This window comes from Saccostrea echinata, unplaced genomic scaffold, assembly GCF_033153115.1.
Source record: "Saccostrea echinata isolate AGI-Se365-2 ecotype Australia unplaced genomic scaffold, CSIRO_AGI_Sech_v1 ptg000040l, whole genome shotgun sequence".
NCBI lineage: Eukaryota > Metazoa > Mollusca > Bivalvia > Ostreida > Ostreidae > Saccostrea > Saccostrea echinata.
The window spans coordinates 6,010,518-6,026,620 of record NW_026889789.1 but is presented as its reverse complement, the minus strand read 5'-3'; the positions used below and the strand labels follow the sequence as shown (position 1 = coordinate 6,026,620).

The 16,103-nt window shown below is 34.0% G+C and overlaps 1 protein-coding gene across 1 annotated transcript in view; it reads left to right on the top strand.

Annotated features, from left to right (window-relative positions):
* The window catches only part of LOC133200551 (uncharacterized), a 45,934-nt gene that overhangs the window by 12,848 nt on the left and 16,983 nt on the right, over nucleotides 1–16,103 (top strand). Inside the window, exons 4-6 of the mRNA XM_061336334.1 lie at nucleotides 5,381–5,881; nucleotides 6,241–6,480; nucleotides 10,817–11,302. Of these exons, the coding sequence (XP_061192318.1) occupies nucleotides 5,381–5,881; nucleotides 6,241–6,480; nucleotides 10,817–11,302 (1,227 nt within the window). The remainder of the gene's footprint in view (nucleotides 1–5,380; nucleotides 5,882–6,240; nucleotides 6,481–10,816; nucleotides 11,303–16,103) is intronic.

Sequence of the window (16,103 nt, the reverse complement as noted above, 5' to 3'; positions counted from 1 at the left end):
ACTAAGTGAAGAACACAAAGTATAAAATTTATAAGATCCCCCCCCCCATCAAAAATAAAATAAAATAAGTATCAATATGGTTATTTCAATAAAAAAAATGAGGGCCTTTAAACTATATATATTACACGTAACCCAAATTTCTGTTCTTTGACACCTGCTGAAAAACTTGTATGGATTTTGAATAATGAAAATAAAGAAATTTTATGCTTACTTGGAAAATTTATTTCTGAAAATGGTAAAAGAACCAATGTATAAATACATCTGTCATCATGTACATGCATGCCTTTTCTCCAATTTTACTTTATTGTATTTTTTTCCCTGAAATATATTACAAATTTAAAGGGAAAAAACTCATACAAATGTATAAATACATGTATGAACATGTTGTAGCATAACATATTTGTATTGTCTTGGGATCAGTGACAATAATTTGGACACTTGACACTGGCAGGCGCGTAGCCAGAATAGAAATGATGTGTACGCAGAGAACGGCAGGGAGTTGGGTGGGGGTGGGGCTTGAGCCCCCCCCCCCCCTCCGAGTGTTGAAGGGCTCTGGTCAGGCACGTAATATAGCTTTTGCCAGCCAGGAAAAAATTACAACTTTAAAAATTTTGTCAAGCAAGGACGAAAAAGGAAGATTGTCAAAATTCGAAGTCCTATTTCTTGTGTTTGTGTGTGTGTGTGTGTTTCTTAGGGGGGTGGGGGGGGGGGGTGTCCATCTTTCACAAACCAAATTTTTATTAATATATTACCAAATTACCATGATTTAACAATGGTGCAACAAACAGTGGAGGTCCACCCTTTCAATGTACATTTTTTCAATAGTAAAAGGTTAAGTTTTAGGAATAAGTAGTGGGGAGGCTCCCCTCATACTACGTGCCTGCTGGTGAGGGCCCAGAAGCTCCGGAGTTTTACCAAATATTTCATTCATTTTCTTGAAATACAAAAATTATGCCATTTAGTTTTTGTTAAGGAAATAAAAGACATAGTAATATTTATTGTTTTAACGAAAATTAATATTCCATGGAAACTTATTGTACGTATAATTGAGGCTAAAAATTTAACCGATATATTAATTGGTATCATATACTAGTAATCATTCTTAACGTTTAAAAACACGTATGCAAAATTTTAATTATGAACAAAAAAATATCGTATTGTAAATCATACTAGTAGATCATAGCATTCAACGATGTGGCTAAAATTTAATTTTTCAAAGATCTTTAAAAACAAATATAAATGTATGATAGAACAATGACAAAATAATGAATGATTTATTTGGATTTGTCAGTTATTAAATAAAAGATTTCAAATTTTATCATACAGCCATAAGCCATTCCAAGTTTTTTCTATGTTTAGCGTCCGCGTGCGCCTTGGTTTTTAAGTACAGGTCCACGTAAGAATCAGGCAATCGGTGATAAGTCGAATATTTCATATTCGGCCAATATTTTTTTATATTATTACTTGATACAGTAGTAATTAAAATAAATCATGATTTTTCCAAAAAGGCACATCCAGGCTGTGATATGTTACTATAAATAGATTCGGGCATTTATGGGCCAAAATGTCAACCAAAAAAGAGGAAGTTCAGTACAGAAGTAACAAGTGTTGTTGTTTTTCATTAATTATCTAACCCTATTTTATTTTGAGAGGAGTCTGTATCCTTCTTGTATTAGTTGTCATGGAGTTGGTATCTAGGTCGTATCCATAGTAACCATTGTAATTATATGTCAAGACATTTTGGATGTCACAACCATTGTGAATTTAAAACAATATTATTAAAAACAGCAAACACATTATGTAGCTTATTACACATGGAAAAATAGAACAACTGCTCATTGTTAGTTTTCCAGTTAAAAAAGTGTGGAAAAATCAATTAGCAGTTTTTAATGAAAAGGAAAACTATTGAGAAATTTTGATAAATTGCTTGAAGTTTGACAAGATTTTTTCCTAAATCTAAGTGCATTGTGTGTAAAATTTAACTTTTATTGAATGGTTTCTTAATTACATTTATCACATTATTATGAATTTTTCTATTCAATGTACCAAGTTTACTCTGGAATTAATTTTATTTCTCTAAAATAGTTTTGGAGAGAATTATGATCGGGATCGAAATTCTGTATATCAAGTACCCAACTTTGATGATTCCAGATTTTTTTTCTGTTTTTATTTTAAACAGCTGCTAAAACTAAGCAGGTGCATCCAGTTTTCTTGTATTGCTTTTTTCATATAGTAAACATGATGACCAATCACTATCTATTTGGGTGATTCTTCTTATATAAGCATTTTTATTTTTTTCATTTAGTTTTTCAGCTTTTACTGTTTGTCAAATACTATAACTTATATATAACAACTGAGAATACATTATGCTACATGAAGACATAATTTTTATGTATAAACAAGTCAGAGTATGTTGGTCTCTGCTAGCAATGTCCTAAAACCTCTCAACTTTTATAGATAAAATTATAAATTCATTAAGACTAGTTCTTTGACTCCTTCTAAATCATACTAGTACATGTATATGAAAGGAATGTAAAGGATTTTGTTCAACTGCAGAAAATGATGCAGCTGCAACATTTGATTTACTGTACCGTTATATGAGCAGCAATATGATATTTTTAATTGCATATTTAACAAATATGTCATGTTGTTCAACATACTAAACTAAATGTTTTAATATGAAAATTTCCAAGTTTATTCTTAAGAAATCAACAATGACCAATTTGCAAAAAGGTTTAACATGTTTATTAAATGTTAACAATTTACATGATTTATAAATTACATTGTACATTATACAAAGATCAAAATTTGTAGAAGAACAGGTGTTACAATATCAGTTCTTTATAATCATCATTCCATCCCATGATTTAAAAAAAAAAATGCTTTTTAAACTACAGTACTTTTCAAGCAGACATGCACATTCAAAATTCTGAACTTGATCAATTTAATATATGGACTTGTGGTGCTTCTACTTTTGGATGGTTCCCGTTGTTTTCTCATATAGTACTCGACACTCTAAATCTCAACTGGTATGCTATTCCCTTTGTTTACAAAAGTTAATGAGCAATAGGACTAAAGTTCTACCTAGTACACTACTGTCACTTTATGATGGTTAAACACAACAAAAGGCATCAGATTCACTGCTCGATGTGATTTTAGAAAATTCTTTCATTCGTAAAGTTTGTTTCCTCATTTTTCACTAAATTTTGAAGTTTGGACAGGAGAAGAAAACCTCGACTGTTTGAGAAGACCAAAGAACTCTTCTGCAACTTGAACTTGTCTGAAAAATTAAATGTAGTGGCATATTACTCAGTATTTTAAACTCTGAAAAAGCATAAAATTTAATATTATGAAAAAATTTAATTACTTATCTCTAAAAAACATTTTTAAAGTCTTAAGCAAGATATTTTTTTTTAATTGGTAGTTTGAAATAAAATAAATATCTATACCCATTTTATAAAATGGGGTTCTCCTAATTCATAGGAAGGATTTCCAAGAAGAAAAAAAAATTACACCCAACTTTGAAATAATTTCGAAGAAGACCAGAAATTAAGGCACTTAAAGCTTAATGGAAAAAAGCTTGCTTATTATTTTTGGTTGACATCAAAAGGGTTTTCCTCACTGTTAGCTTAAAAAACTACTTACTTGCACATGTTGCATCACATGAACTCCTTTTTTTGTGAGAAGATAATTTCCATATTTCAGCAGGATTTCGGGAAATAAATCCATAAATGTTAGATATATAATTGTGTCTTGAAATAATCACAATCAATGTTGTTGTTCTCAAATCGAGTGTCGCATGACTCGAATAAGTCCGCATTTCCTCGCCAACATGACTTTATGATTGAGAGTTTCAATAAAACTGCTGTTTGGCAACGATTGTTTAAAGTGCGTTGTGTAACGCGATGACCAATTTTCTTTGAAGTCTGTTGTAAACTCTTGTGCATCTTTGATGACGCAGTAAAACTGTACAACTATAATAATCCTGCCCAAATCCGCATATGACAACAGACAAGTGTCGAGCAACCTGAACCCGATCAAATTTGACACACACTGTATCGCTAGATTTCAAGGAAAAAGATGTTTAGTTTGAAGTTAGACATTCCTTAATTTTCAGTAGATTAATTAAACCAAAATAAAATGCCAAATTCGATGTTTAATCAATTTGATTCTGTTTTTTCGGTATCAGCGTACTTAACAACGAAGCGCACTCAAGCGACAAATTAAGTCATAAATCAAGAACGATAACTGAAATTCACTAATATTGGAAGTAATTATCGGGGTAGTAAACGCTAAACTCGCAATTTTCCAAACTTTTTAAAATTTAAAATTATAATTTTTAAATAGCTGTTTCGTTGTTCATTATCACTTTCTCTCATAACGTTTGCTGTTTTAATTTTTTAAGGTTTCAATATCCATACCATTGTACAGATTTGTACTACTCATGTTCATAATATTTTCTCAATATATTGCCTATTAAATTAGAACAAGCCTGAATATTTCCAAATCATTGAACATATGTAATATATATGTCCTGATGCATAACCATGTGAAGTTTCAAGTCAATTCTCAAACACTGACTTATCACGAAAATTTGATTTTGCCTGATTCTTACGTGGACCTGTACTTAACACCCCATATCAGAAAAAACAAACAAAATCAGGAGTCCTGAAATTGTTTATTCTGGTCGAAATCACTGAATTCTGTCAATTTCTCTAAGTATTTGTCTACAATATGTCAATATTTGGAATATTGTAAGCATTTAATACCTTGATTTTGCTGAAGAATAGATATTTCTACGAGAAAAATGGATTAATGGAATCAAATCCTTTGAATGACATCATTTTTATGACTATAAAGTCTTGTGTTTTATTTTTGCTTGTGTGTTTTTTGCGAATAGGTAGGTATGTATTTGAAAGATGGGTGGACGCTAAACATAGAAAAAAAACTTGGAATGGCCTAATAATTTAAAATTTAAATCGACACGTGCACAGTATGACACAGAATAATTTGAAACAAGAATATTTGTTGGATGGTACTGAGATTTTTTTCTCCGAATAATTCTCTCTTTTTTCTTATCTTTTTTTTTCTTAAAATGATGTGTACGCACTTGCGTATTTGCGTATAGGCAGCTACGCGCCTGACTGGTATTGTCTATGATTATTAACGCTGAATACAATGTTATATAACTGTTTATGTAACTGTTTTTTATATGTTTATTTATATAAAAACAATGTATATTGTGAATAATGTTTAAATTGTGCATTTATATATGTGGAAATGCCTCTCGGGGCCCTTGATTGGTAAATAGAATATCTTGTATCTTGTTTCATTTCATATTGAGTTACTCATAATATATTCGTTACATTTAATTTTGTAGTTAAGTTCTCCACTCTGAGTGATGACGAGGTGTTGGTGTTATTCTGTTTTCTGTGTTCTGACTCCGGTCCTCCTGACTTCACTGACACAGAGTGGCTGGACATGCTTAATGAGATACGACAGATAGTGTACCGTAAAGAGAATCCTGTAACAAGTGAAGAAGCACAGCAGACTCTGGACAGACTGAAGTCACGTGATTACCTTTGGGAAGATCAGGACAAGATAACGGAGGACACCAAGGATGAGACAATGTATAGGATAGCATCAAAAAACAGTGTTATACCATTCTATTACAGTAGTTATGACACAGCCAGTGTGTATCTGAGATCACAGATGTACATCAGAAAACCTGGAGAGAAGTGTGTCACTGGTGGTACTTACTATGATCCTTTACTGATTACTGCTTACACTGATTACTTCCTGATACGCCGTCTACAGATGAACATACTGACTCACGTCACCATGGAGTTCACGACTATATATGATGACATACACCAGATATGTAAGTCAGTGTAAAGGAATGAAAATATTTTCAGATTTCAGAAAATGTTTCAAATGATTAACTGAATTTTGCAGATTGATATATTAATAAATAAGACAGAGTCAGCATTACTCTAAATATTTTATGATATGATTCCTTAGATATTGACTATTTTATTTACTTCATATGTTTTGTTTATTGCTGCTACAAACTGTAGATAGATGTACTTGTAAAAATATTGTGAATTTAATTAGTAAATGGTGATTAAATCATTTAAATCGATTTCTTCGGAGATTAGATGTACCTTCATGTATATTTATACTTAATTTTAGTTGAAATAATAAATTTAACACTGTGACAGTATTCGTCTTTTTCTACAGTGAATGTGTCAAACAAAATACTGAAAGAGAGTGAAGATAAAAGAGAAGAATTTCTAATGGATCTAAGAAGAGGAGGGGAGGCTGTACATTACAGAAGAAGATCACAGGACAGTGTAGATCACGTGACGTGGCTCTGGAGATACGAGTTCTTGGCTAGACCTGACATTGTGAGATCCTGTATAGGCCTCAATCCACACAATGACATTTACATCATCGACAACAAAGCTTACAGAAAAACAAGTAAGAAAATTAGTATAATTGAAATGTTTTATTCATTTTCCTTCAGGTTTTTTACAGTATTAACGGGAAGTAGTGGGGCACATAAGTTTTAGCTTTACGACTCCGATAAATAAAAACAAAAAAGTGCACACTAAACATGAAACTAAACCTTATTCTGCAAAATACTGACCAGCTTTATTTTCCTTACGGTGGGGAATGGTGAGGGATAATTTTTTACTGTCCGACATTGATAATTAAACAAAGTGTACACTAAACGGGGAACTGTACGTTATTATGCTCAATGTAGACTACATCCCTAGATGTATTGATCATGCAACCTTGGTCACAATAAGTTTTTTTTTTAGAATGAACAGCTCTAAAAGCTTAAATATGTTCACTGAGCCCCCCCCCCCCCCCACTCCCCAAAATATCCACCATCCGAAGTAAGTTTTTTTTCATGAATATGGAATTCCTCCTGAACATTTTAGTCCTCCCAGCACAGTGACGTAGTATCGTTTTTTTAAAGGGGGGGGGGGCAGAGAAAAAAAAATCAACTTATCTAAAAAAAAAAGGGGGGGGAGATTTGTTCATTCTCGAACCCTGTCCAAACTCGAAGATTCTAATTCGGGGGGGGGGGGGGGATAGGCGAACTTCTTTCAATCCCAATCTTTTTCATATATTACTACGTTACTCTTATTTGTCTATACCGAAAAAAAGAGGGGGGACAGCCTTTCAAGGTACATTTTAAATAGAAAAAAGTTATGTGTAGAAAAAAAGGGGGTGGGGCAGGCATCCCTGCCCCCCTGATAATACGTGCCTGCAGCTCTACTTAAAAATAGATAATGAGTTCCTGTCTATAATTGCAATGCTTTTATGTTAAAGTGCACATGCACGTAATATAACTTACCAGATAAAATTTGGGACGGTTTATTGCAATTGCATGCGGTGTAGCAACCGCTATAGATAACAAAATATGTAAATAATAGAAATATCATTAAGCATTGCAGTGCAACGCTTAATGTCGATCAGGAATTGTTGCATTAATAGTTTACATTCTCAATTCTACCATTAAGAGGCGATTTAGCGTTAGCGGTCAAGAATGCCAACTATTAATGCAATAATTTATGACAAAAAATGATATTTTATTATTAAGCGGCGTTTTATTATAAGCAGTTGCTACAATGCAGGGTTTCATTTTTTTTTTTGCTAAAGGGGGGGGGGGGGGGAGAAGGGGTTATGGATGAGCGATTATTTCCGTAAACCGGAATGTGATTCTGAAATACGTATCGTGAAACAGAAATTAAAATACCAGTATTTAGTATGTAAATATAAACAATTACTAAAATTAAAAAAAAATGTTGAAAAGTAAGACAACGACATCCTAGCACTCAAACATGCTTTATAACATGAAGCTTTGTCTTCACAAAATATTTGTTAGAAACACTATCCAAATTCATTGAAAACTAGCCAATTCAGAAAATCTGTGTCCCCCGCTTAAGGAAAAAAGAAGAGCATGCGGAGATGTACATGTAGGGGGGGGGGGGGGGCAGACACTTTAAGAAGGGCGGGTGGAGCCATAGGGAGATATGGTATGAAATTTAATTGTATAAACTCAAAAGCTTCTTGAGATATTGCCCAAAATGTAAGTTTTACACATAAACAGAATGTATGAATTAACGACCTTGACCTTTGACCTCAAAATAAATAGGGGTCTTCTTTAGGCCATAAGGAATTGTCGTATAAAATTTCATTTCAAAAGCTCAAAGGATTCTCGAGATATCGCGTTAACACGAAAGTGTAAAAAACAGACAGAATTTATGACCTTGACCTCTTGACCTCTAAATCAATAGGGGGCTTCCTTAGACCATAGGGAGTTGTGAAAAATTTCATGAAAAAGTTCAAAAGCTTCTCGAGATATCGCGCGGAAACTAAAGTGTTACAGAAAGACGGACAGACTGACAGGCAGACCGAAATTAACATCCCCAACTTTCAGTGAAAGCAGGGGACAAAAAAGTATAAATGAAATATCTGTCAAAGGTAATTTTTCCTCTTTTCTTTAAGAACAAATCTTTGTAAATGTAATCTACAAAAATTCCCATACTCTAGCTTTTGAACGTTTTGGAAAATGTCTTTCATTTCATTGATAGGACTGCAGTTTAATGATCGTGCACATGCCACAAACAAATTCTTTCTTATCTCCCTTACAGGAGAGTTACATCGATATTTTTTTTAAATATTTCTTTTAATGAAATTTTTAATTATAAATTTTGATTGTGTAAAAATGTAAAAATGACTTCTAAAAATATACCTAGAAACTTTACAGGAACAAAGCATTATACATTTTTAGAACTTTTATCGTACTGTAAAGTTACATTTTCTCATTCTTCACTAAATTATGTAGCATTCGGCAGACTTCTGATGATTCTGTCACCTTCATCAAATATTAAACACGTTAAGGTACGAATCGGCCGAGGCGTTCCGAGTGATTTTAAATGGCCAAACATCGTCCGTCGTCTTGTGTTAACATTTGAATATTTTCAGCTTCTTCTCTGGAATCACTGAGAACCAATATGTATTACTATTACGTAAAACTGTGCCTCCGTTGACAATGGTTTTCCTGCGAATCCCGATGAATATTTTCAATGTTACCCTCAACTACATGCAATTTGATATGTTAGCCTCAACTCCATGCAGTTCTTATAATAATTTATTATACCTCAGACTGTAAATTTTTATGCCCTCTTTCGAAGAAGGGAGTTTGCTTTGCTGCTGTCTGTCGGTACACCAACAGATTCCGTTCATTTTCTTCACAGAGGTTGCATATACTGTAATAAAATTTTGTATACAGATTTATCATAGGAATATCTAGATCAAGTCTGTTTTGGGTACCATGAGCAATTTTGGGCAGAGTTATGCCCCTTGGACTTAGAAAAATTCCAATTATTTGGGGGAGGGGGACATAAATGTTTCACAAACATCTCTTGTTACTATATAAAAATATGACAAATAAACCTACTAACCCTATCATGAAAAAGTTTTTGTGCTATATGCCCATGGTGAAATAGTCATCAAACTAGTCACCGGCAGCATTCCGTTTCCTTCGAGCTCGCTTTTCATCTCGGAACTCAACTGCTTTTATCCGGATCCTGACCTTCCACGTCAAATAAAGTCGGCTTTGGTAAACAACAACTTACTGACTATTGGGACACTATCATGTTTATCGGCGGCACCTCGGGAAATAATTGCTGGCTTGGGAGACAAGAAATGTGCTTTTGTCCTTATAGCCAGGAAATAGGTGTATAAGGCCAAAAATAAATAAATAAATAAAAGCCCTGTTTTCTGCTACCCGACCGACCCTTTTTTTGCGCCCGACCCTAAAGTTTTTGTCTTAGTTTTAGAAGAAAAAAAAATCGGGAATTCCCGGAATTTCATCGATCTGTCACTGTAATCGGTTTCCATGTTAATTCAAAACAAGCATTTCATGAAATTCTCTGTTTTAAATATGGACTTTCATAAAATACCACTTGACTTATGCATCAAAAGACATGAATATAATTGTAAAAGACAATATTGACCTGTGACATGTTTAATTAGATCTTATATTAGTTCATATCTAAACATGCAGTCGAAAAAAAAATAATTTTCGTACCTACCTACCCTATTTTTTTTCAGGCTTGTAGCAGGAAACAAGACTATTATTTTCTTTGGCCTAATACACTCAAGATAAAAAATAAACAGAATTTCTCGGAACTTTTAGTCAAAGCTGTATAAAATGAAACTCTCCAAATGACAATTTCATCTGCTGTCATTTATAAATTATAATAATTTAAAGGTCTAGAAAAACTATACGATAAGCACCCTCCATTTTCTCTCTATGTGGAGGGATAGGAGGGGAGAGGTCAGGGTAATGAAGGTAGTCTAATTACGGATTCAAATCATTCCGTGTATCGGTTTGAGATTTTGATAAACCGTCTTAGGTTTATACATGTAATTATACCTTATACATATAATTCGTACAATTTGAATATAAAGTATCAAACCAAAAATTCAGTTTAAATCGATCGTCCATTAACTTTCCCTACCAACTTTACAGGGAATTCTTATATCCGGGTTGGGGTTTGGGTGGGTTGAAGGATTATATACCCCTTCCTCTAATCCGCATGGATCATCCGCTACTGATAAGTTTTGTCTTCAGTTATTAGTACAAATGACAAGAGCTTGAGTCTAGTACCATTTATATTCAGTTGAAAAACAAAGATATTGTATGATGATATGGAATGAAAGGTAAATAATAATTTGCTTATGCATGACTTTAAATCTTTTAATGTTTTTTAATGTATAAATTTCATAATTTCAGGTAAACACCATAACTATACACCGGAAGTCAGATGTCTACTGTACTGCTTTTTGTTAACTGAGAAATATCAACTGAATCTCAATGAACAATCACACAGAATCACAAGGGACAAAATCAGAGACAGATATTTCCCTGATATTACTGATGACAGCTTGGTTGATCTTCCTAATGCAATCACAAAAACACGTAATGGTGTCATAACCTTTATATCAGACGATATCCGACATGACGTCATGTACGCCTTTGTCACGGAGTGTCTGGTGGAGGACAGTGATCTGGAGTTTTTCCTGACCACGGCGTCACGTGACGTGATATCAGAATACTGCAGGTCCTGGTGGTACAAGAGGAGTGAGGGAGAGAAATGTCTGTATGTACCGTACAGACCGGAGGAGATGTACGAGCTCTTCATAGACAAACTACAGCTAGACATCATCACACACTGTACCGTGTCTGACAGGTTGTTTCATGACAGTATCAGTCAACGTTGTAAGTATTATTTCTGTAAAAGATAACATATCCTTTATTTATTAATTTTTTTTATTGACTTTAGACATAAACAAACATACATACACATACACAACACAGACACACCATGGCTGGAAAGCTTACATACAGATTTTTAGGAATAAACATGAAATATAAAAAAATTATGAATACACAAGATATACTAAAATAATAATGTAGAGGACATAAATTTATCTATATGTTTATGTTTTCAAATATCTGGTTCCAGTTAGTCCATCTTCTTTTATACATATGAAGTTCATTGTTAAATTTATACAATTTTTCTTCAAATTTATAATACACATATAAGTATTTAATGATATTTTGGATAGTTATATTTTGTTTTTTTCTTGATTGTTGAAAAATGTACTGTTTAATAAGTAGCAATATAAGATTAATAATTGTGTCTTCTTTAGAAGAACCAAGTATAACTGTGCACACATCAAATCTTATTATTTTTCCAGTTTATTCAAATATCCAATCTTCTAAAAGAGACCACAATGGGTTAACTTTAGGACAATAAAAGAAAATATGTACAATTGATTCAACATTTTGCTGACATAAAGAACATAGATTATTTTCTCTCATTTTTGACAAAAACAAATACATACTTGTACCAAGAATCCTATGTATGATACTAAAATTAAACCATAAAAGCCTTGTGTCTTTTGTTATTGAATAATATTTTTTATGAATTAATTTCCAATTAAAATCCTGCTGTAACTGCAGTTCTTTAGCCCATTTTGATTCACACTTTGGTGAAGTATATACATGTAATGACAAATATGTATCATAAATTGTTTTAGAACCTTTTTAGCTCACCTGAGCCGAAGGCTCAAGTGAGCTTTTCTGATCACTTTTTGTCCGGCGTCCGTCTGTCTGTCCGTCTGTCTGTCCATCTGTCTGTCTGTCTGTCCGTCCGTCTGTCTGTCTGTAAACTTTTAACATTTTTGACTTCTTCTCAAGAACCACTGGGCCAATTTCAACCAAACTTGCCACAAAGTATCCTTGGGTGAAGGGGATTCAAGTCTGATCAAATGAAGGGCCACACCCTTTTTCAAGGGGAGATAATAAAGAATTAGTGAAAAATTAATAGAATAATTTAAAAATCTTCTTCTCAAGAGCCATAGGGCCAGGAAAGATGAAACTCATGTGGAAGCATCCTCAGGTAGTGTAGATTTAAGTTTGTTCAAATCATGACCCCCGGGGGTAGGGCGGGGCCACAATGGAGGATCAAAGTTTTACATAGAAATATATAGGAAAAACCTTCAAAAATCTTCTTCTCAAGAACAGCAAAGCCATGATGAGTCATATTTATATGGAAGCATCCTCAGGTAGTCTAGATTCAAGTTTGTTCAAATCATGACCCCGGGGGGTAGGGTGGGGCCACAATGGAGGATCAAAGTTTTACATAGAAATATATAGGAAAAACCTTTAAAAATCTTCTTCTCAAGAACAGCAAAGCCATGATGAGTCATATTTATATGGAAGCATCCTCAGGTAGTGTAGATTCAAGTTTGTTCAAATGATGACCCCCGGGGGTAGGGTGGGGCCACAATGGAGTATCAAAGTTTTACATCGAAATATATAGGAAAAACCTTTAAAAATCTTCTTCTCAAGAACAGCAAAGCCATGATGAGTCATGTTTATATGGAAGCATCCTCAGGTAGTGTAGATTCAAGTTTGTTTAAATCATGACCCCCCGGGGGTAGGGGGGGGCCACAATGGAGGATCAAAGTTTTACTTAGAAATATATATAAGAAAATTCTTTAAAAATCCTCTTCTCAGGAACAGCAAAGCCCTGATTGGTCATATTTATATGGAAGCATCCTCAGGGAGAGTAGATTCAAACTCATTCAAATCATGACCCGGGGGGGTGGGGGGGGGTAGGGGGGGGGGCCACAATGGAGGATCAAAGTTTTACATAGAAATATAGAGGAAAAATTTTTAAAATCTTCTTCTCAGGAACAGCAAAGCCATGATTGATCATATTTATTTGGAAGCATCCTCAGGTAGTGTAGATTCAAGTTTGTTCAAATCATGACCCCCTGGGGTAGGGGAGGCCACAATGGAGGATCAAAGTCTTAAATAGAAGTATACAGGAAAATATCTTCTGAAAAAGAACTGCAAAGCCATGATTTGTCATTTTGATATGGAAGCAACCTTAGGAAGTGTAAATTCAGTTTTGTTCAAATGATGACCCCCGGGGGTAGGGTGGGGCCCAATGGGGGATCAAAGTTTTACATAAGAACATACAGAAAAAATATTTCTTCTCAAGAACAGAAAAGCTATGTTTAGTCATATTGATATGGAAGCATCCTCAGGTAGTTTAGATTCAAGTTTGTTCAAATGATGACCCCTGGGATAGGGAGGAGCCACAATGGGGGATCAAATTTCTACAAAGGAATATATGGGAAATTTTTTTTTTAATCTTCTCAAGTACAACAAAGCCATTTGTTATATTGACATGGAAGCATCATCAGGTAGTTTAAAATTCAAGCCTCCCCCCCCCCTCCCCAGTAATCTTTTCAATACTGAACTGATTTGTGCTTTCACCTATCCAATGTGCTCAGGTGAGTTATGTGGCCCATGGGCCTCTTGTTTATCTTTATTGATGATTTCCACGAATTTTGGCTGATAAGGTCTTGTGACAGAATTTATACCGACATTTCTAACATTTGGCTAAGAATGCAAAATTGCCCTTTTTATGCCTTCGTATATAGTAAAAGGGACTTTTAAAGAAAATTCTTTAACAAGATCATCAAAGCATATAAAGTTACCATTACTGTCAAATAAATCACCAACTACAATAAATCCCTTTTAATACAATGGCCTTGAAAAAACATATTTATTTTGAGTCATAATTTTATTATTATACCACAGAGGTTCCAACAAAATCTCTCCTTGGTTCGAGTTACATGTTATAAGACTTAAGAATTCTGAAAATACATACATGTACAGTACTTCTTTCTTTATTTATTAATACACCTTTCCTGAATCTGAATTTTTCATATACAGTATTTTACATAGTCTGTGTTCAAAGAGGCGCAAATGGTTCTTATGCACCTTGCAATAAGCTTAAGTTATCAAAACATTGATTTGAACATTATTAACCATCAGTAGAATTAAATATTTTAATTTTTAAACTGTTCGAAGATCTATACATAAATAGACATTTATATATAAGATATCTTTACTTATATAAAAGAATACTCGAACGATGATGATGCAAGTGTCAAGTTTTAAAAGCACACCTGACAAAAATAAAATCTTAGTCAGTCCTGGATAGTCAGCTATGATCTACTAAAGTTAGCCATAGCTTATGTGGTATTACATGTAATGTAAATTAAAGATAATAGAACGAGATCACTTTCCTTTTGAATTCGACAGCATTCTATGCGCACTTGAAACTGAAAATTTCCTTGATGAGACACATGATATTGAAGCATTCTATTGAAGAATCGAGTTCTTGTGATATAGGAAAGGGATTCTTTTCCTGATATTGTGTTTTGATTTGCTCAGTTATGCCCTGAAATATAGTAAGAGAGTCATTTGGTAATGTTAACGTCCTGTCTGCATAGCTTTCATAGAGTATGTCCAGATATGGTCAGCCGACTAAATCGTCTGCTGGACTTGGATTTACAGGCCAACCCCCCAACCCCCCATCTTTTTTTACCTTTTGGTTTTAAAGAGGGTGTGGGGTGGTAGTGGTTTAAGTTTACATGCTTATACATGTATTTCATGTTATTTCATTATATAGAAGAGGACTCAAAACACAAATTATCCTATCTCGTAAAATTTCTCAAAGGTCGATGCGAGGTTCTTCAGATGAATTATATTTGTAGTTCTCTGGTATATCTCTCCAAATTTCTTTCCTAGAGAGCTACAGTTCTGTAGCTAAATATTTTACAGAAGTGTTTTGTTTTTCCTCTATATAGAAAAAAAAAATATTTAAAAAAGCTGGTTTTCATCCGGGAAGCTATGCAGTTATTTCAAAATTACATAAAAGCAAGCTGATGTGGTAAAATGAGTTATTCTCAGGAAAGGGGGGGGGATGGCAAAGTGCAAATCAAACTACAATTACTTCTGTCAAAATGATTATACCCACGACATTCGACGTTGGGGGGGGGGGGGGGGCTAAAGGAATCACCTTGTTTGTCTGTCTGTATTCCCGACAAAGACGTTTTGGGGATAAAGGAATCACCTTGTCCGTCTGTCTGTATACCTGTGTTATTGAGAAACACTGGAAGCTCATACTTGGTACAGAGATTGCTTATGACCCAAGGATGTACATTGACCTAAAAACCTTGGTCGTCTCCACAAGTTCAAGGTCACTGCACAAAAAGTATAAAAAATTTCCGTGTCACAACTTTGTAATGGGGAATCACTGGACACTTGTACTTGGTATAGGGATTGTTTATTAACCATTATTGTGTCTTGACCTTGACCCAAGGTCATTTTAGCAATTCCAAGGTCACCGGCAGAAAAAAAAAGTATAAAAATTTTTGTCCGGGCTATAACTTTAACTTTGTAATGGGGAATCACTGGAAGCTCATACTTATACTACGATTGCACATGGCGCCAGGTTTGTCGTGATATTGTCTCAAGGTCATTCAGGCAAGATGAAGATAAGAGAAGATAAGAAAAACTTATTTGGGCAATAACCAAAAAACGGAGATTCACTGGAAGCTCATACTTAATACAGAGATTGCTTATGATCCGAGCGAGTGTGCTGATCTTAACTCAAGGTCATTTCGGCAAGTTCAAAGTCACTGGCAGAAAA